General features: G+C 40.0%; 1 protein-coding gene across 2 annotated transcripts in view; it reads left to right on the forward strand.

Annotated features, from left to right (window-relative positions):
• The window catches only part of LOC124718874 (protein spindle-F), a 132,645-nt gene that overhangs the window by 87,873 nt on the left and 23,961 nt on the right, over positions 1-20,811 (forward strand). The window contains exons 6-7 of one of the 2 annotated variants that reach the window (XM_047244511.1): positions 3,292-3,413; positions 7,418-7,773. In XM_047244511.1, coding sequence (XP_047100467.1) covers positions 3,292-3,413; positions 7,418-7,735 — 440 coding nt within the window. In that variant the 3' untranslated portion in view covers positions 7,736-7,773. The remainder of the gene's footprint in view (positions 1-3,291; positions 3,414-7,417; positions 7,774-20,811) is intronic. The other variant, XM_047244512.1, reaches the window with a different exon arrangement.

Below are 20,811 nucleotides of genomic sequence, written 5' to 3' on the forward strand. Positions count from 1 at the left end.
GGATTATCTGTAGCCCAGTGTCTTGTGTTTTGTGAATTAACGTAACCAGAGAGAGGAAACCGAGCTTCATCCGTCGAAAAAAGGAGGAACGGATCAAGATGTCCCCCTGCGACAGTTTCCAGCAACCAGTTACAGTAATGTGTACGCTTATCCTCGTCCACGTGACAGTGAAGTGCACTGTTTAAAACGACTACTTTCCGTGTCAACTACTCACACGCTAATGCTGCTGGAAGGTGGCAAAGAAACTGACAAGCTAGTAATGCTACTCATGGGCATTCGCATTCCGGTTCGGGCCGTTTTTACATGTGCAACTCTGTATATTTGAACTTCCTACATCTACCCATTCCTGAGAAAAACAGTTCTTGACATTCAGATAGACAGACACCAAAGCGATCTTATGAGGGTTCTGTTCTTACAGATGAGGCACGGAACCCTAACGAGAATAGTTTCAAATGTTTCTCATGTTCTGTGTATATCCTCAAGAGTACCGTCATTGTTGGAGTTGAAGAATATCTGTGACAAAGGAGTGTTTTGTACTGTGCCAGAGTTATTGTTAATAATGAAAAGGATAGTTGCTACTCGCCATATAGCACCACTTTACCATTCCCCACCCTATACCCTGCTATTCCTCCCCTCCTGACCCGTGCCTCTTCCTTACCCCCACCACCTGGTTGCCTCTCCCATCATGCACTGCTGCTCGTAGTCTGACTTCAGCAGCCAGAGACCATGGTCGTGTGTGTGTGTGTGTGTGTGTGTGTGTGTGTGTGTGTGTGTGTGTGTGTGTGTTCCTGATGAAGGCCTTAATGCCCGAAAGCTATAATTGTGTTTTGTGTTGATCTTTTTGTTGTGCCTATTGTGACTCAGTATCTCTGCTCATGTTCCGTATTTTAGAGAAAAAGCATCGATTCTGAAAAATAATGCTAACCAAAAGAATACAACCAAGATTAAAACTTGATTGCTGTTGCACAGATACTCGTCATGTTTGACAATGATCAGAAAGGAATTTTGTAAGGAAATACGTGACTCTAATAGTTAGTTTTAATTTTGAATTGATAGCTGACATTGAATGTAATTTTGATTACAGAATAATAAATTCTGGCTCCCAGCCCAAAAGCGAGGAAACACTTAAAATTGTTAATTATGAAATTGAAACTGAAATTTTGTAAATAATCTCAAATGTGAAGGTAGGCAGTAGAGGAACAGAAGTCAACACATGTGAACTTTGAATGGAACAGCCACTTATGAAAAAGTGCATTTAAGTCAGTTACTAAAGTATGGGAATTCTTTATAATTAATAGAGCTCATCAATGACTGCATAAGATGTAAATGGACTTAGCAACACCACTCATTGTAATGCTATTTATCGTCAGGTTTTGTGAAGCAAATACCTTCAACTAAGCACTGTTTTGTAATAAATAATATTATAATGACTTTATTAACTAACAGCAATAACTTTGGCAACATCAATATTACTAAAATAGCTTTAATATTTGCAAACATGCAACAAAATGATAGTAGTCACTTTAGTAAAAATTTTCTTTAGTATCAGTTTGAAGTTACTTTCAATTTTTTGAAGTTACTTTCAGTTTTTTGAAGTTGCTTTCAGTATTTTGAAGTTGCTTTCAGTATTTTGAAGTTGCTTTCAGTATTTTGAAGTTGCTTTCAGTTTTTTTGAAGTTGCTTTCAGTTTTTTTGAAGTTGCTTTCAGTTTTTTTGAAGTTGCTTTCAGTTTTTTTGAAGTTGCTTTCAGTTGGCACAGCTTTACTCCGTTACTGAAAAATTCCAGTACGAACACCGCAATGCACAATGAGCTTTAGTTAATTATTACTGCACCTAGTTTTATGAACTGATTGATTTTAAACCAACTGAACTGGCAAGTACAATTTAATTTCTCTCAGTTTGAAAAGATAGGACCATTCCAAAGGTTAGTGAAGTGGTATAATCAATTACAGGGCTCGACCTTACTTTGTGCCGAGTTGCAGATGGTGCGACATAGTAATGCATTCGGTGGCAATATTTTATTGGCTACAGGCTTTTCTTTTCAACTAACAACTTTTTATATCTTTGGCCACACAGTATTCTTCTTCCAATACTCCAATTGTCAATTTTTATTGCACGATTTGTACTGTGGCCAGACGTGTGATCGCTCATCCATTTATCATCCCTTACTGTACTCAAAACACCGTATCGACAGTACGTACTTAATTAAGTACCCGAGTATTGCCATTGTGCGTCCATACTTCACCGTGGATAACTTGCAACTATTCCACCTCTCTGTCCTGCAGGCACTTGCATCTTGCAATATTATTGCCATACCTGAATTTGTCAGTGTTTCTACCACAAAGTTTTACAGTTGTGCTTCGTCATTACAATACATTTTTTTAGTAGTGAACATTTGTAAAATTAATAAAGTACATACATACCCTCACAAATTACATTAGAATTAAGAAATTATTTGATTGGCAGTTATGAGACTTTATGTTGGAACTATGTAAGTTTTTTCATCGCAATTGAGGAAAACAAATGCTGTTGACACAAAATGGTACATATTAGAATACTTTTTAATTCCACATTTGCAGAGGAGGAGTCAACGTGAATCTAACAAAATTATTGCTAAAAGAATATTAGAAATAAAATAAAATACAAATCAGATGTCAAGTGGAATTTTTTATCTTTTTATTCCCATTACCTTTACAGAACACAAAATAGGATCTGTTTAGGTTATTTGTGATAAATACACTGCTGTATTATCACAGATGTGTTTAATTTTGACACGCTTCCGTGAAGTCGTAAGTTATGCAAAAAATTCAGTCAGTTAGGTAACTGGTAATGTGGTACAGTGTGCACCTAAAGGCTCCATTAGGGTTTTAATTTGGAAATAAAGAGAATTTTCCTATTAATGCCACTTTGCTCAATTTTGTACACATATGTAGCTTAGAGTATTTATCAGATCTTCTGCTTTTCCTGTTCCGTATCTCATTAAAACATTTGAAACGTGCTCAAATGAACAATTACGTAAAGGTGACAGTTGCTCTCCTTTGTGCTATGGACTTCATTCTAAACTTAAATAATTTTAATCTGATTACACTACTTTAGATAAACTTAATTTTGCATTCTGTATATGCCATTTCATCTGTCGAGTGTGAAGCACACATTAAATTTCACATCTCGTGTCGATTTGGTATTGCAAAGAGGACGTGGTAGTTTTACTGGTATATGATATTTGTGTTAGGTTGGAAATATTATATTTTGATGATCAAACTGAGCCATTCGTTCTCTGATCTGTTGTAGTGTGGTGCAAGGAATGTGAGGAGCGGCGACAGGAACAAGGCCAGCTGGATAGCCTGAAACTCTGGGGCAGCGGAGACGAACGCGCGCCCTCTGCTGACGGCACTGATGCCCACTCGCAGCAGGTCAGCCACTCCAGGGTACCACTTGTATTATGTGGTGAAATAAAAGTAAGAGCAATACATGTACTCCTGTGTCCAGGCTTTGTAATATTCACAATGAGAGGTCCCCAGCAGTGGGATCGACTTTCCAAAAATATCTATATGGCGATGTAGTTCAAAGTTTGAGGAGTCACATTCTGCAGCCATTCACCCTGGTGGTCCCTCATTTGTGAGTGATCACTAAAAATAAATAAATGAATTTGGAATTTTGTATGATAGGTTTAAAAAAAGTAACAATTTAGAGACCACTTGAATAGCGTAATGGTTAACATAGTGATATTACATCCAAAAGGTTGTCGGTTTGACTCTCATCGTTATTGTTGTCGTCTTCAGTCTTGAGACTGGTTTGATGCAGCTCTCCATGCTACTCTATCTTGTGCAAGCTTCTTCATCTCCCAGTACTTACTGCAACCTACATCCTTCTGAATCTGCTTAGTGTATTCATCTCTTGGTCTCCCTCTACAATTTTTACCCTCCACGCTGCCCTCCAATGCTAAATTTGTGATCCCTTGATGCCTCAGAACGTGTCCTACCAACCGGTCCCTTCTTCTAGTCAAGTTGTGCCACAAACTCCTATTCTCCCCAATTCTATTCAATACCTCCTCATTAGTTATGTGATCTACCCATCTAATCTTCAGCATTCTTCTGGAGCACCACATTTCGAAAGCTTCTATTCTCTTCTTGTCCAAACTATTTATCGTCCATGTTTCACTTCCATACATGGCTACACTCCATACAAATACTTTCAGAAACGACTTCCTGACACTTAAATCTATACTCGATGTTAACAAATTTCTCTTCTTCAGAAACGCTTTCCTTGCCATTGCCAGTCTACATTTTATATCCTCTCTGACTCTCATCAGGTGCACTGAAATTTTTTGGTTTTAAATTTTTGTCGAAATGGCTCCAGTCGCTATTTTCATTCGATTAATTCGTTTACATGCAATTTCCTTTATTTGTATTCTTTTGTCATGTCATTTAAATAACATTTTAACTTCCTCAATTGTTCGTTCTTTTTCCACGAGTAAACTTTATACACGAGGATTTAATTATTTTTATTTATCTACCATAATATCTAAACATTTGAAAGTGCCGATCAGTCGTCAGTTAAAAAACAAAAGATGAAATAATATTCTTAAATTGGCGGTGCAATTATCTCAGGAATATATTTTTCCTTTCAAGATGTACATCTTTTTGGATGGCTATCATCATACAAACATTTAAATTATAAATTCCTATTCCACTGTGGACAAAATAATGTGGGTGATACTGATGATTTAACAAAAACAGGGATTATAAGTAAAATAAGATTCAAGCAAAACAAGAAATAGAAATAATAAATACAATAACATGGACAAAAAGTAAGATGATAAAAGGAAAGCAATTACATCAAAGCAATAATCAAAATCACATGAGCAAGGATTCCAAGTGGGAAAAGACTGTGAAGAGAAAAAAAAAAAAAAAAAATAGGAAAAATAGGGGCAAATGATGATTTCATATGACAACTAATATGACGTGACAAAGGAACAGGAACAAAATAGATTTTAACCAATTAATTGAATAAAAATAATGATTAGCACCATTTTGATAAAGGTTTAAAAATTTAAAGTGCCTAACAATATTTGAACCTATAACCTTCCGTGTGTGAGGTTAGTACCTTCACCATTACACTATGCAATTGTTCTGTGACACGTTACAATTTTTCTAAAGCTATAGAACATCACATGAAATTCCGATTTTTTGTCGATTACTCACGAATTAGGCCCCCCCGGGGTGAATGGCTGCTGGGTGTGATTTCTTGGAGCTTAAGCTACACCACGATGTAGATTGTTTCAAAAAGTCAAATCCACCACTAGAGGCCTTTACTTTTCAGTAAAATATTTTCATTCAGGACGTGAAAGCTAATAGGGACACAGCGTGCGTTTTGGTGAACATTCAAACACTCGTGTCAGATGTGCTTACCCATGTCATCTGGGACCGTAATGCTATCCAGCTAAAGGTGTCAGCTACATCTGCACTTGCCAAACAGATTTTCAAAGTATTAATAAGTTTTATAGTTCTGAGGGAAAGTATACTGTCACTTAACACTGAAAAATTGTATTTTTAACTGGGAAATCTGGGAATTTTTGTTACTTGCCTGCATATACATCCTGAATTTGAAGTCTGGTTCTGAAATTTGTATTACCATTGTATAATCAGTCAGAAACCTTCCAGTGTCTCCAGGCCTCTTCCATGTATAGAATCTTCTTACATGATTCTTAAACCAAGTGTTAATGATGATCAAAGTATGCTGTGTTCCTTAAACACCTGGATAATTTCTTCAATCTCTTCATCATCTGCGGAGCTAGTTGGCATATAAATTTGTGCTACTGTGGTAGATGTGGGCTTCATGTCTTTCCTGGCTAAAATAATGCATTCACTATGCTGTTCATAGTAGTTTACCCACATTCCTATTTCCTTATTCATTATCAAACCCACTCCTGCAATACCCTTATTTGACTTTTTATTTATAAGACCATATTCATCTGACCAGAAGTCCTTTTCCTCTTGCCTCTGAACTTCACTAATTCTCACTATACCTAACTTCAGCCTATCCATTTTCCTATTTAAATTTTCTAACCTACCTGCCTGTTTAAGGGACCAAACATTCTACATTTCAATCAGTAGAACACCAGTTTTGTTTCTTCCGATTACAACATCCTCACGAGTAGTCCCCACTCGGAGATCCGAATGGGAGACCTTTTATCAATAGAATATTTTATCCAAGAGAAGAGCCATCATAATTTAACCACACAGTTGAGCTGCATGTGCTAGGGAAAAATTGCAACTGTATTTTCCCCTTGCTTTCAGCTACTCACAGTAGCAGCGCAGCTACACCATTTTGGCTGATGTTATGATACCAGATCAGTCGGTCGTCCGGACTGTTGCCACTGCAAACTATCGAAAAGGCTGCTGCCCTTCTGCAGGAACCACACGTTTGTCTGGCTTCTCAACAGATACCCCTCTGCTGTGGTTGCACTTACATTTCACTTTGAGAAGTGCGTGATGTATCTATTTGTAATTCCATTGAAGCCCTTATCGATCAGGATAGCAATTTTCAGTTAGATGCTGCTCAGAATCCTGTACAGAAAAAGTTCACACTGTACGTAGTCGGTGGCATTCTGAAGATTTACCGTGTGAAGGTAGGATGTGGACAGAAGGCTCTGTGCCGAAAAATCGTGACAGTGATTTACTGACATCTGGCAGTTCACTCGAAAATTCGTGAAACAATTTCTAAGCTTGGAAAGTTTTGAATTACACAGGCTTCAGTGCATTGGTTGGTTCCACTTTTTTGAAGGTACATCAGGTTGCCAACAAGTAAATGACATGTGCTATTTTGAGTTTACATTGAAGGAAAAAAAGAAAAAAAAAACATACTTCATAACCACCAAGAGCTGCTCTTAAAGTGATTCTTTATTAACTACAGATTTCAATCATTTGATTATCTTCAAGTTATCATAAAATTATTTACAGAACCCTACAGGCAGCATTATTACTGTGGTGATGAATAAAAGTTGAACAATATTTACACACTGCCATAATCGGGTTCCATCTTTACATGTGGCTTGCTCTCTAAGAATATGTTAGAATTGTAGAGGGAGACATTGTAGTAATTATCCAGATATGTGTAGATTTGTGCACGATAGACTAGCGTGGACAGCCGCATCAAACTACCTTCAGACTGAGGACGAAGAAGAAGCAGAGGATAATAACAACAACATAAGAGAAATTGTAGGTCACCAGAATTCTTCTGAAAGTATAAACTTGCCATTTTTGTTACCTGCAACTAGAGCTATTTCATTGTATCGTTTCATATCCCTACATTTTACCATTTACGAATTCGTAAGCAGACCACTGACAATTCTTACATTGCATTAAGCTTTGCATTTGTATAGTCTCACAAATAATTTTTGTTACACGTGTTGCAGATGACCGAATCGCACAACGTATCCGAAGTACGACCGCCTCCAGATTCCGGTGCTACAGGAGCGACCGGCGACATAGTGTCGGCTGGCACGTCCACCGTTTCGAGGTACACGCAGTGCCCACGAGAGGATTTTGCGGCTCAGCCGATACGACGCGAGTTACCCGAAGGGGAGTCGGAGCTGTGCGAGAAACTGTGCCCCCTCTGCTCGAAGGTGTACGGGCCGGAATATTCGTTTGAGGAGTTCCAAGAGCACGTGATGGACCACTTCCCAGAAAATGATGAAGACGGAGAGGTGACTGACAACTACGTGCTCCTCTAGCCCACTGTCGGCTGGAGTGGCCACTTCAGCTTTTGCATGTGTGTATATGCTGTAGCAGTGTGTAGAGTGTAATTAATACTGTACCTCTGTAAGATATGTGGTGGTAAAGATGAAATTATTATGGTGGTCTTAAATTATCAGTATTAAATTTCTACTGTGTGAGTAATAGAATACCTGTTTATACTGGTGTACAAGTTCGAAGCATTTTTCCCCGAGTTCAATAAATGCGACAGAGATACGAAGAGACCGTAGTCGTCAATAATATATCCTCTTTCATAATTTACAACAGTCTGCCGAGGCTGGGGTAACGTTTTGATTCTGCGGCTGTAAGAATCGCGTGGTATCGAAGCGAAGAAGTCGCATTTTTATCCGGAGAGGAAGTTTCTCGAAGGTTATTCAATAGAGAGCAGGAAAGGCGAAAATCTGAGGACTCGATATCTGGTGAACAAGATGGATGCGGAATGACTTCCCAACTCGAGTCGTACGTTGTGTTTTTTGTCAGTCTAGTAGAATCGGGCAGGCGTTATCGTGGCACAGCATCACTTCATACAGTCTTCCAGGTTGTTTTTCTCGGATTGCTTCTTCGAGGTGTCTCAGTTGTTGACAATAAATGTCAGTGGTGACAGTTACACCTCAGGGAAGCACACGCCGTCATTACTCCAGATGCATGACATTATTTTTTGGATGCACGCAGGTCTTTTGTATGGGGAGTTGCTGCTTTGTTTGGGCTTGACTATTACATTGTTTTCCTCCTGTTACCATAAAGGCACCATTTCTCAGCCATCACCAATAACAATACAGGATAGGTATGGTCGGTTTGTTCGTAGCCAACAGATGAGGAGCCAGCAGAGATCCATATACGGACACCCGCTGATTTTTGTGATTTTGGTTTAGAGCGTGCTGTGTCCGTACATCCAATTTTGTAACCTTCCCCGTCGGTGTTCGGGAGTTGGGACCCTGGTGCTCGACTCGGAAGTAGCCAGCTGGAGCCTTTTCGATGGGAAAAATGGTCAGAAATTGTCTAGAGTGGGATTGGGGCGTATCGTCATAAACTTGCCTAACTGCACCATTGTCTCGTGGAATGAAGGGATTTGATTGTCTGTCAGATGGAAAAAAAAGGTAGACTATTAATACGGTACCCCTCTCCTTCTTGTTTAAAAAAATTTAAACCGAGCACTGTGCTCTAGACTAGTATTGTTCAAACCAATTTGCAGACAAATGGTACTAAAGGACTGGTGGTTTAAATACAAGGGTTGAATGAAAAGTAATGCCTCCTCCTTTGTTAAGGGGATTTGGAAGGGAATATTTCAATAAATCAAATGCAGAAATAATCCTTAGAATGTGATCTCTAATTACCAATATTCACTTTTCCTTATAATCACCAGCCAATTGGATCATTTCTGCCAACGATTAACAAGTTTTCTGAAGCCGTCACTGAAGAAGTCGACACTCTGTTTCTGCAACCACAGTCTCACAGTTCTCTCGACGTCTTCATCAGAAGCATAATGACGTCCCCACAGATCGTCTTTCATTATCGGGAACAGGTGGAAGTCAGACAGTGCTAAATCTGGACTATATGGAGGGTGCCATACGGTGGTGAGATCCTGTCTGAAGTTCTGCTGTGGTGGCACGTGAAGTGTGTGGTTTGGCATTGTCATGCTGCAGGAAAACATTTCCCTTTTCCTTTCTGACCCTTGTTAGCTGTCATTTCAGAGTTCGCTCTGAATTTATTGTTGTTCCACGATCAAGAAAATCGACGCGGATAACACTATCTGTGTCCCAGAACATCATGGCCGTGATATTTCCAGCTGAGGGCTGCATCTTGAATCTTTTTTTTTTTTCTGGGGTGAGTTTCTGTGTCAATTTTCAGTAGACTGACGTTTCATCCCTGGGTCGTAATGGTGTACCCACATTTCATCTCCTGTCACAATTGAATGAAGAAAGGCGTCACCTTCATTCTCATAATGCAATAGGAGTTCCTGCCAAATTTCAAGTCTGTTCACTTTCATTTCAGTAGTCAGCATCCGGTGTAACCATTGTGCACAGATGTTCCGATAGCCAAACAAAGCAATAATGTGACACACACGTTCTTGTGAATTGCCGATTGTGCTTGCAATTTCTCTCTGAATGATACGACGATCGTCCTGAATCGATCTGTCTACATTTTGCTTGTGAACTCTGTGGTTGCTGTCACAGGATGTCCAACTCTTTGTTTGTTCCCGCCTCAACATCTTTAAACGTACTTGCCTCGACAGAATCACCGTAAACTGCTCTCGTTCTGTGACGAATCTCCTTTGGGGTGACACCGTCTGCTGTTAAGAACTCGATGACTGCACATTGCTTAAATCGCATTGGCTGACCGTCTGCACAGGGTTCCATACTTTACACTGTAACGACACAACTGTTCGATGCTAAGGCTTCCCGCCAACTGGAGCTGTAGAGAAGAGGCTACGGAAGAAGCCGATACCATCCGCATACCAATGCTGCCAACTGTTAAAGAGTTACGAAGGTGGAGCCATTACTTCTCAGTTGACCCTCGCAATAATGAGACGAGGATGTAAACTTTGGAACGTGAAAAAAAAAGAGAGAGGATAAGAAACCTAAATTTTCAATCAGTAGATCAGTATATCCCTATAATAGATTACGACAAAGTTTGTAGATTGGTACAGCTGCACTTACAGGCAAAGTATAGGTTCTCGTTACAGTTTCTATTTTGAGATGTTATCGTAACTTCAACAAATGTCGTAAAACTACCTCGAGCCTGCAATGATTCTCAAGCTTTTTGGTCTGTGATAATTATGTGTATTACAGCTAGGTGGATGCAAATCTTGCACGTCTCTTTTAACAGTTCACAGATGCGGTCGTAATACGTGTGCAGCTCTGTGCCCTCAGCTCCAGTCCTTTTCTCATTGTAGATTAGTAATAGCTACACGGTGTAGTTAGTGGAATTTGTGCCTATTTCCAAATTTGTGGAAACGTAATAAATTGGAAAAATGATAAGAATTGTAAGATATGTGCCACTTATTTTCCAGTTTTTAACAGAGTAGGAAATTCATTCTGTGTAATGCACATGTGAATATAAACGAGGATTGCAATATTTTCCGTAAAAGATTACTGGATTTTTCCTTAGCCTTCCCGACATCGACGACACACGAGGTTTTCTACAAAATACACTCGATACAAAAACACTTTGCGTCAAAGAGTTAAATACGAAGAAACTTGTGCACAGTACAGAATTGTATGGCTTGTGTTCCTTAAGGATACTAATGAAACTTTGAAACGTAAGACAGGCCACTGTTCAGGCTTGTTAGCCTAGCTACTTATTATACTTTATTAGAATGTAGCTCTATCCGAACGGTTTGTATTTTTTGGGTTTCGAAATAGAGACGTACGCTATAAATTGCTTACCAGTTGTGCTCCTGCTGCCTGAACGAATTGAGAATGTCAACTGGCAGTGGGCACACACACCTAAAAGCCACCTGCCTTCTGTGTCTCGTTTCTCACTACAAATAAAAGCACAAAACAAACAAGTAGCAGGTGCAAAGGGTAGTCACTGTCACAGAATGGAAATACAGTACTGAGAGAAGTCGCAGCTGCACAGTTTGAAGTGTAATGCGTATTCACACCAAAATTGGCCGTAAGAGGGCGGCAGCCTGACAATCTCTGCCCGGATGGAGACAGAGGACACTTTGTGGCAAATGTTCCACATACTGCCCAGTGCACGTGGCAGAATGACACTATTGGGTGGAGCGTCAGCTCCGAGGGCACTCCGTTACAGCCGTGCCCGAAAGGCTTCCCGCGAAAGGCTCGTACGGGACGGGTCACGGGACACCTGAAATTGTGACGTCTAGCGACACTGCTGTAGATGTGTCTACACTGAAAGTGGCCACTCGAAGGCACAGTACGTAGTCAGCCCAGAAAGTTGCTACGCGGACAGATAAAATTGGATGTCGGTGTATTAATGCTTTTATTCAGCTTTCTATCTTATTATTCTCTCTCACACCAGAAGTTTTCCAAAGCAATGATTTAAATATAATTGGTTGGTCACCGGTTTTTGGAAGTCAGTAATGATCCGCAGATTGGGCCCTCTTCAGAGGATGCCCCAATTTTTGGGAAAGGAATTGGGCCCCATGTTGCCAACTCCAGTGAGCACAGGGTATCGGGTGTGCTCGTCAACTGTCGGTCACTGATACTTGTTGTGTAACTGCAGTTAGGATAGTTCTGACAGAATGTGAATACTTTAGTAGTACAGGGCACCACTCGCGTACTAGTAGAACGGTCGAGTCGTCGACAGCCACACAAAAACCCTTTCTGTGCAGCTACATTGTGCCAGCTGAATGTGCGTTGTGTGGCATTCAGATACAGCACTATTGTTATGTCTGCACTATAACACAACAAATATTCCTTGATAACCAATTTATTTGATCTTCTGTCACTCAAAACAAAACTTAAGTTCGACTACACAACACTTCGCTGGCTGTAGCACCGAGGAGAAATCAGAGTCACTAGTAGAGAATACAAGTCCAAAACACTGCCAACCAGTCGATACCGACGCGTCGCAAGTTTCCAGCCAGGGACGCCACAGTACGGTTCGGTCGTCGTGAATCCAGCAGCCGGGTAGTAACACAGTCATCGGCGAAGATCGAACTGGTTAAACGGGCTCAGGGAGCTCGCTTAAATCCGCAGGTCCGGCCAATCAGAGTGTCGGTAGATGGCGCCCTTATACGGTTGCTCACTCTGGTGGCAAGGGCAGCGCCGCCAGGGTAATCTGTATCGATAGTGGTGTGTACACTGCCGCTAACCCCGTGACGACGCGTTCACTTACGCCAGTTGTTGACTACGTGTGCGGCGCCAGCGGCACTCGCTGTGTGCTGCGCGTGTTGTAGCACGCCGCACCGAGTTGACGGCTGCTGTGCGGCAGCCGATACGACACTATCTTTCTGCATCTGCTTAAGGAAACATGGGGACATTGTGAAAATGCTGTGGACAGTAGTTATGATAGTAATAATGTTTCCATTCTAGTTTTCTGATATTTGAAACAAAATTTGATTGCTGCACACTGCTCCATTCTCTGCCAGAGACAAACGTGATGCAACAAAAGTACACTCCGTCCTTAACGAGCCAGTATTGCACCTTCGGGAAGCAAAGTGTCTGGTACTGCCAGTAGACACATATAAAACTAGTGACATCCTATCTAAATTGAGGGAAGGAGTGTGTATTTCGATGATACAGTTCTGCAAACCTTACGAGCAGATAGTGTGGGCTGCTCGCCTTCTATTTTGTTTGTACGTGTAGCACCTGAAGTCAAGTCCTGCACATCGTGGTGTATAAAGCAGACGGTACACGTCTCGGAAACAGTCTCAAAAATTGGCTTCAAAAATTTAACGATCTGAGTGCTGTTTAGTATAAAATATGTTGAGCTACTCGAAAGAGGTGTCTAGTGTTCGTCATAATCCTGAGATTGTCGGTTTAACTCTCACTAGATGTGAGTTTTAGATATTTACTTTTTGAATTTTATATTTGTTCCCAAATTAAAATTTTAACTAACAGATATTGAATGTAGTTTTACTAATAAAAATAACTTTTTATTTTTAGCTATGAACTTTTTAGCTATGGACACTGAGGAAATGATAGTGCTTGTAACAAATTAAAATTTGTGCCAAAATGCATACCTCGAATCCCGTTTTATTTGCCAGGAAGTTTGATATCAGTGCACACTACACTGGAGAGTGAAAATTTCATTTTGGATAAAATACTTTGTTCTTTCTTGAGATTACAGACATAAGTAGTACATAAAATAAAGGAAAGACAACCACTCACTTATAGCTGACTGATACGTGGCCCATAGAACTATCATTTACACTAGCTTTTGAGCTAAAGTTCTCTAAGGAACTGATGACCTTGCATTTTAGTCCCTTTAATTTATGAACCAACCAGCCAACATCGTTCTCTAGCTAAAGCACATACATACACGGACACTAAAACGCTCACGGTTGCGGTGAATGTGAGCATTTGGTGTCTGTGTGTTTGAATGTGTGCACTTTTGCTAGAGAAAGATCAAGAGCTTGAAAGCTAGTGTAGATACTGTATGCTGTTGGGTGTTTCTATTTGCCACTTGTCAGTATGCTTTGAGTGAGTGCCTGCTTGTCCTTTCCAATTATTCTTATATTATAAAACAAGTATATAGATGCTGTGACTTACCAAACGAGAAAGTGCTGGTAGATAGACACAATAAAAAACACTCAAACACACACACAAATTTCAAGCTTTCGGAACCCATGCTTGCTTCATCTCACACACACACACACACACACACACACACACACACACACACACACACACACCCGCACATGTACAAACACAAGCAGACATTGATATATAATTTTTGATTTATCGATAAGGAACTTTTCATTTTTGTACCAAATTTTAATTCATTGTGACCACACATTTTGTGTAATTACTAATTAAAAGTTGCATCTAGGTAGAACTGAACTGACGAAACAATTACGAGATTAAAACACTATGTGGAGAACAATAGCTCATATTTTATTTATTTATTTTGTACTTAGCAGAGCTCCAAGATCTTGATAATAGATTTTTTTAGTGTTTTTTGAGAAGTGCATAGTACTGCTTTAGGAGATTGATGTCCAGGCATGGATCTTCAAATCTTATAAAGACAAAGGAAATGAAAGATTCTGTAAGATCTAGTAGTATCTGTGTGTTTGGCAGCAGATATGTTTAACAAAAGTTTTGTGTGGAGTTGTAACTGTTTTAACAGAAATGCTACATAGTTAGTGCATCGTGCTTATACAACTGACATACTGATCTAAACACGATAATGTCCTCGATTTGTTCGTCAGGAACAGAGAAATCTGGGCCTCGAATGTTTGAAGTGTATTAACTATGTAAATGTTATAAATTTATGACTTATATTTAGTAAATATACCTTTTAGAATGTATTAAATTCAAAATATGGAAACCATTTTCTTGAGAGACAGGAAAGGAATACTAACTTGGTAAACGTAGCTGTCACACTCTGGGGTCCGGACAGGTCTCTGGTCCAGCCTCTCGCCTCTCAGGATTGGTGATCTGCGTAACTGAACAGTCGGTACTCCTGCGAAGTTCCAACCTCGCAGCGAAACATTCCTGTTTTTCAAATTCCACAGAGGTGTGCATCCCTACTTTCCCGGACTGCAGTGTTTGGAGAAATTTTGTGGTGGGGAATGGATTTGTCGAATCCTAACACACATTTCCAGAACCAAATTTTTGGTTGGTAAGGTAGACGGAGCTGAGACACACATTTGCTCACAAGCTCACCAGGTAATTTTCTGTGAAGCCAGCACAGAGACGGAAAATGAAGGGCAAGTCTGGATACACTTGAGAACTTCTCGTCGTACTTCTCGTAAAGTGTGGGATGTGGCACTAACGGGAACGTAAACGTACTTCCGACGTCATTCGATTGCGCAGTACTCTCGACAGTACGAGGTCACTGCCGAGCTCGGGGTCTTGCAGAATGGGCCGATAGAGCGCTTAATATATTTTGTTGTGTATAACACTGTTTGGCAAATGCCATCATCAGATCTGTAATTAAAAGTAAAGGGACATAAAAATGGGAGGTGTTTGCTATACATTATTTGGTTACAGAAGATAAAAAATTGGTTTCAAACAAAGGAAAGTCCAGGCTGTAACATCAAAAATATTAGAAAAAGGATACATTACTACTCACCATAAATGTGACACATTGAGTTTCAGATGGGCACAGTGAAAAGATTGTTACACATGAGCTTTTGGCCAAACCATTCTTCAGAAAATAAAAATGCACACACATTTACACAAGCAAGCACACCTCACAGACAGACGACCACTATCTCCGACTGCTCTGACCGGAATGCGACACGTCGAATGGGAGGAACTGTTTGACGCTTTTAAGCTTCAGTCGGGTCGGAAAAGCTGGAGATAGCAGTCGTGTCTGAGGTCTGTTTGCATTTTTAAATGTGTGTGCGTTTTTATTTTCTGAAGAAGCCTTTGGCTAAAAGCTGATGTGTAAAAGTCTTTGCACTGTGCCTGTCTCAAACTCACTGTATCATCTTTACCGTGAGGAGCAATCTATCCTCTTCATAATAATGTTGAACATTGAATGTTTGTAATTTTTAAGTGTGTCTGTCAGTTTAAAAGTATGAATGAAAAAAAAAAAATAAAATGAAATGAAAAGAAAAATTTAAGGCAACGACTCCCACACTAGAGCGACCTCTCGCCTCTAGCACTTGTATCTTTGTAGAGATCAGCTAGCAGATGCCACCTTGCTTGGGTGTTGCTTATATTAACACTGGCACTGAACACTGTTTGTGTGTGTGTGTGTGTGTGTGTGTGTGTGTGTGTGTGTGTGTGCTTTTTGGGGGAGGTAGCAAGTGAACTTTGTTCGTTAAATCTTAATTATAGATCTGATGATGCCAGTAACTTGAAGAACTGTCATGCAACAAGATGTGGACTCTTATTTGGTATGTAACAAATATTTGGTGTGGCACACTTACAATACTAAACCTCACGTCAGAAAAACTTAACGATTTGCCATTTGAAGAATGGTAAAATACGAGGGGTGTTCAATAAGTAATACAACGGTTCTTTTCCTCGGCCAGTTTCAGTTGAAAAAATGCACAATTCATTGTGGACATCAGCCCTTGTAGTTTCATGAAATTCCATTAGGTGGCAGGCTATGCACAGATTTCAATATGGCGTCTGTAACAGAGGTGCATTTTGAGTAGAGACATGTCACAGAGTTTCTTCTGGCAGAAAAACAGAGCACTGCAGATACTCGTACGCACTCGCTCGATGTCTACGGAGACCTGGCATCGAACAAAAGTGTGGTCAGTTGCAGGGTGAGGCATCTGTCACCGTTGCAACGATTGTGTAAATCGTGGAATTCTTTTAGATAAGCTAAATCATTATGGTTTGAGGGGGGGAGTGCACAAATGGTTTAATTCATACTTAACTGGAAGAATGCAGAAAGTTGAAATAAGTGGTTCATGTAATGTTAAAACAACAGCTGATTCCTCAAACTGTAGGGCTATCAAGTACGGGGTCCCACAGGGTTTGGTCTTAGGTCCTTTGCTGTTCTTTATATACATTAATGACTTACCATTCCACATTGATGAAGATGCAAAGTTAGTTCTTTCTGCTGATGATACAAGTATAGTAATAACATCCAAAAACCAAGAACGACGTGATGTAATTGTAAATCATGTTTTTCACAAAATTATTAAGTGGTTCTCAGCAAACGGACTCTCTTTAAATTTTGATAAAACACAGTATATACAGTTCCGTACAGTAAATGGCACAACTCCAGTAATAAATATAGACTTTGAACAGAAGTCTGTAGCTAAGGTAGAATTTTCAAAATTTTTAGGTGTGTCCATTGATGAGAGGTTAAACTGGAAGCAACACATTGATGGTCTGCTGAAACGTATGAGTTCAGCTACATATGCTATTAGGGCTATTGCAAATTTTAGTGATAAGAATCTCAGTAAATTAGCTTACTATGCCTACTTTCATTCACTGCTTTCATACGGCATCATATTCTGGGGTAATTCATTGTTGAGTAGAAAAGTATTCATTGCTCAAAAACGTGTAATCAGAATAATTGCTGGAGCCCACCCACGGTCATCCTGCAGACATCTGTTTAAGGATCTAGGGATCCTCACAGTAACCTCACAGTATATATATTCACTTATGAAATTTGTTCTTAATAATCCAACCCAGTTCAAAAGTAATAGCAGCGTGCATAGCTATAACACCAGGAGAAAGGATGATCTTCACTATACAGGGTTAAATCTGACTTTGGCACAGAAAGGGGTAAATTACGCTGCCACAAAAGTCTTTGGTCACCTACCAAACAGCATCAAAAGCCTGACAGATAGCCAACTAACATTTAAAAATAAATTAAAAGAATTTCTATATGACAACTCCTTCTACTCATTGGCTGAATTTTTAGATATAAATTAAGGGGGGAAAAAACAACAACAACTTAAACATTAGTGTCATGCAATATTTTGTGTAATGTAATATCTTGTACAGACATCTTTTATTAACCTGATGTGTTCCACATCATTACGAAGTGTCGTATTCATGATCTATGGAACAAGTATTAATCTAATCTAATCTAATCTCGTGCAAACCTGTCTGATCTCCCAGGTGCCATCCGGCCCCACAGACCTGTGACTCTGACAGTGTTGCAACGTGCGGACACTTTCATTTGAGATGATTGACTGATCACAGTTGGACACCTCACTGCACAACTGGATGTCTCTGTTAGTAGTGCGGACCCACTGGTCCACCGGTTGAGGCACTCAAAGGCGTGTGCCCGCTCAGTTCCTCGCTTCCTAGCAGGAGACCGTAAATAGCAACAAATGACTATCTGTGCGCAATTATTGTGCATTATGAGACTGTGACATTTTTTTGTCGAACACTGTCACAGATGATGAAATGTGTGTTCACCACTTCGAACCGGAAACGAGGTGGCAACTTGTGGAGTAGCGCCACACCACCTCTCGCGAAGAAAAAGTTCAAAGCTGACGTTGAAGTCATGGTGATGGGTCCTGGGACTCTAAATTGGTTATTCTGTTTAATGTAATGATATTAAGAAAAGGAAAGTTGCCACACACCATATAGCATAGATGCTGAGTTGCAGATACTGTATTTACTCGAATCTAAGCCGCACCTGAAATTTGAGACTCGAAATTCAAGGGGAGAGAAAAGTTTTAAGCCTCACCCTCCAAATCGAAACAAAGTTGGTCCATTGTAATACGAGACACAATTTAGGTCGAAAGAAAGACGATACAGCTACAGCAGTTTGGTTTGAGTCGTAAGCTTAGCAGTTAAGCTTTACCAGGTAGCCATTGCTATGCGCCAGACGCTCCGTCCGTATTTATACGGGTACCCTTCCTTTTTCACGTGCTTCGTCTGGTTTGAATCGATTGCTTATTTTGCTTTGATCTGATAAGTGCCGTTTTCTTTGTTACAGGTGTTTACGTCACTCTAAGCTGAAAATGCATTACTGTACTGTGTCATGCATTGTTTGTCGCATTTTGATAGTGCGTGTTTATGGCCCGTCACCGCTCGCGGCATGTCTCGCTTTTGTGCGTGCTACCACCGCTTAAAATTTAAAAAGAAAAACAAAAAGGAGAGGAATCATCTCATTAGCGAAACAATGGCAAGAGACTGCTATTTGTTGTTACTTACAGTGCTGCTTTCTTTGATAATGATCAACAAGAACCAAATAATAGACTGCGTATGATAGAACAAGTTCTGAACGAGAGTTAGGTGAAAATTTTTCTCCGTTAGAAAATCTTTGTGGCCGCTTCTTTAGTACATCAAATTCTGAACAGAAATTAGTCATCTTAGATTTAAAAATCCAGTCAGTTGCCTTGCTTCATTTCTGACTGTATCACTATTAGGCATAAGAATAATACAAATATAAACATGATGTTGTTGTTGTTGTGGTCTTCAGTCCTGAGACTGGTTTGATGCAGCTCTCCATGCTACTCTATCCTGTGCAAGCTTTTTCATCTCCCAGTACCTGCTGCAACCTACATCCTTCTCAATCTGCTTAGTGTATTCATCTCTTCGTTTCCCTCTACGATTTTTACCCTCCACGCTGCCCTCCAATACTAAATTGGTGATCCCTCGATGTCTCAGAACATGTCCTACCAACCGATCCCTTCTTGTAGTCAAGTTGTGCCACAAGCTCCTCCCCTCCCCAATTCTATTCAATACCTCCTCATTAGTTATGTGATCAACCCATCTAATCTTCAGCATTCTTCTGTAGCACCACATTTCGAAAGCTTCTATTCTCTTTTTGTCTAAGCTATTTATCGTCCATGTTTCACTTCCATACATGGCTACACTCCATACAAATACTTTAAGAAATGACTTCCTGACGCTTAAATCTATACTCGATGTTAACAAATTTCTCTTCTTAAGAAACGCTTTCCTTGCCATTGCCAGTCTACATTTTATATCCTCTCTACTTCGACCATCATCAGTTATTTTGCTCCCCAAATAGCAAAACTTCTTTACTACTTTAAGTGTCTCATTTCCTAATCTAATTCCCTCAGCATCACCCGACTTAATTTGACTACATTCCATTATCCTTGTTTTGCTTTTGTTGATGTTCATCTTATACCCTCCTTTCAAGACACTGTCCATTCCATTCAACTGCTCTTCCAAGTCCTTTGCTGTCTCTGACAGAATTACAATGTCATCGGCGAACCTCAAAGTTTTTATTTCTTCTCCATGAATTTTAATACCTACTCCAAACTTTTCTTTTGTTTCGTTTATTGCTTGCTCAATATACAGATTGAATAACATCGGGTATAGACTACAACCCTGTCTCACTCCCTTCCTAACCACTGCTTCCCTTTCATACCCCTCTACTCTTATAACTGCCATCTGCTTTCTGTACAAATTGTAAATAGCCTTTCGATCTCTGTATTTTACCCCTGCCACCTTCAGAATTTGAAAGAGAGTATTCCAATCCTCATTGTCAAAAGCTTCCTCTAAGTCTACAAGTGCTAGAAATGTAGGTTTGGCTTTCCTTAATCTTTCTTCTAAGATAAGTCGTAGGGTCAGTATTGCCTCACGTGTTCCAACATTTCTGCAGAATACAAACTGATCTTCCCCAAGGTCTGCTTCTACTAGTTTTTCCATTCGTCTGTAAAGAATTCGCGTGAGTATTTTGCAGCCGTGACTTATTAAACTGATAGTTCGGTAATTTTCACATCTGTCAACACCTGCTTTCTTTGGGATTGGGATTATTATATTCTTTTTGAAGTCTGAGGGTATCTACATCCTCATTTACATTTATACTCCGCAAGCCACCCAACGGTGTGTGGCGGAGGGCACTTTATGTGCCACTGTCATTACCTCCCTTTCCTGTTCCAGTCGCGTATGGTTCGCGGGAAGAACGACTGTCTGAAAGCCTCCGCGCGCACTCTAATCTCTCTAATTTTACATTAGTGATCTCCTTGGGAGGTATAAGTAGGGGGAAGCAACATATTCGATACCTCATCCAGAAACGCGCC

Source organism: Schistocerca piceifrons, chromosome 10, assembly GCF_021461385.2.
Source record: "Schistocerca piceifrons isolate TAMUIC-IGC-003096 chromosome 10, iqSchPice1.1, whole genome shotgun sequence".
NCBI classification, from domain to species: domain Eukaryota; kingdom Metazoa; phylum Arthropoda; class Insecta; order Orthoptera; family Acrididae; genus Schistocerca; species Schistocerca piceifrons.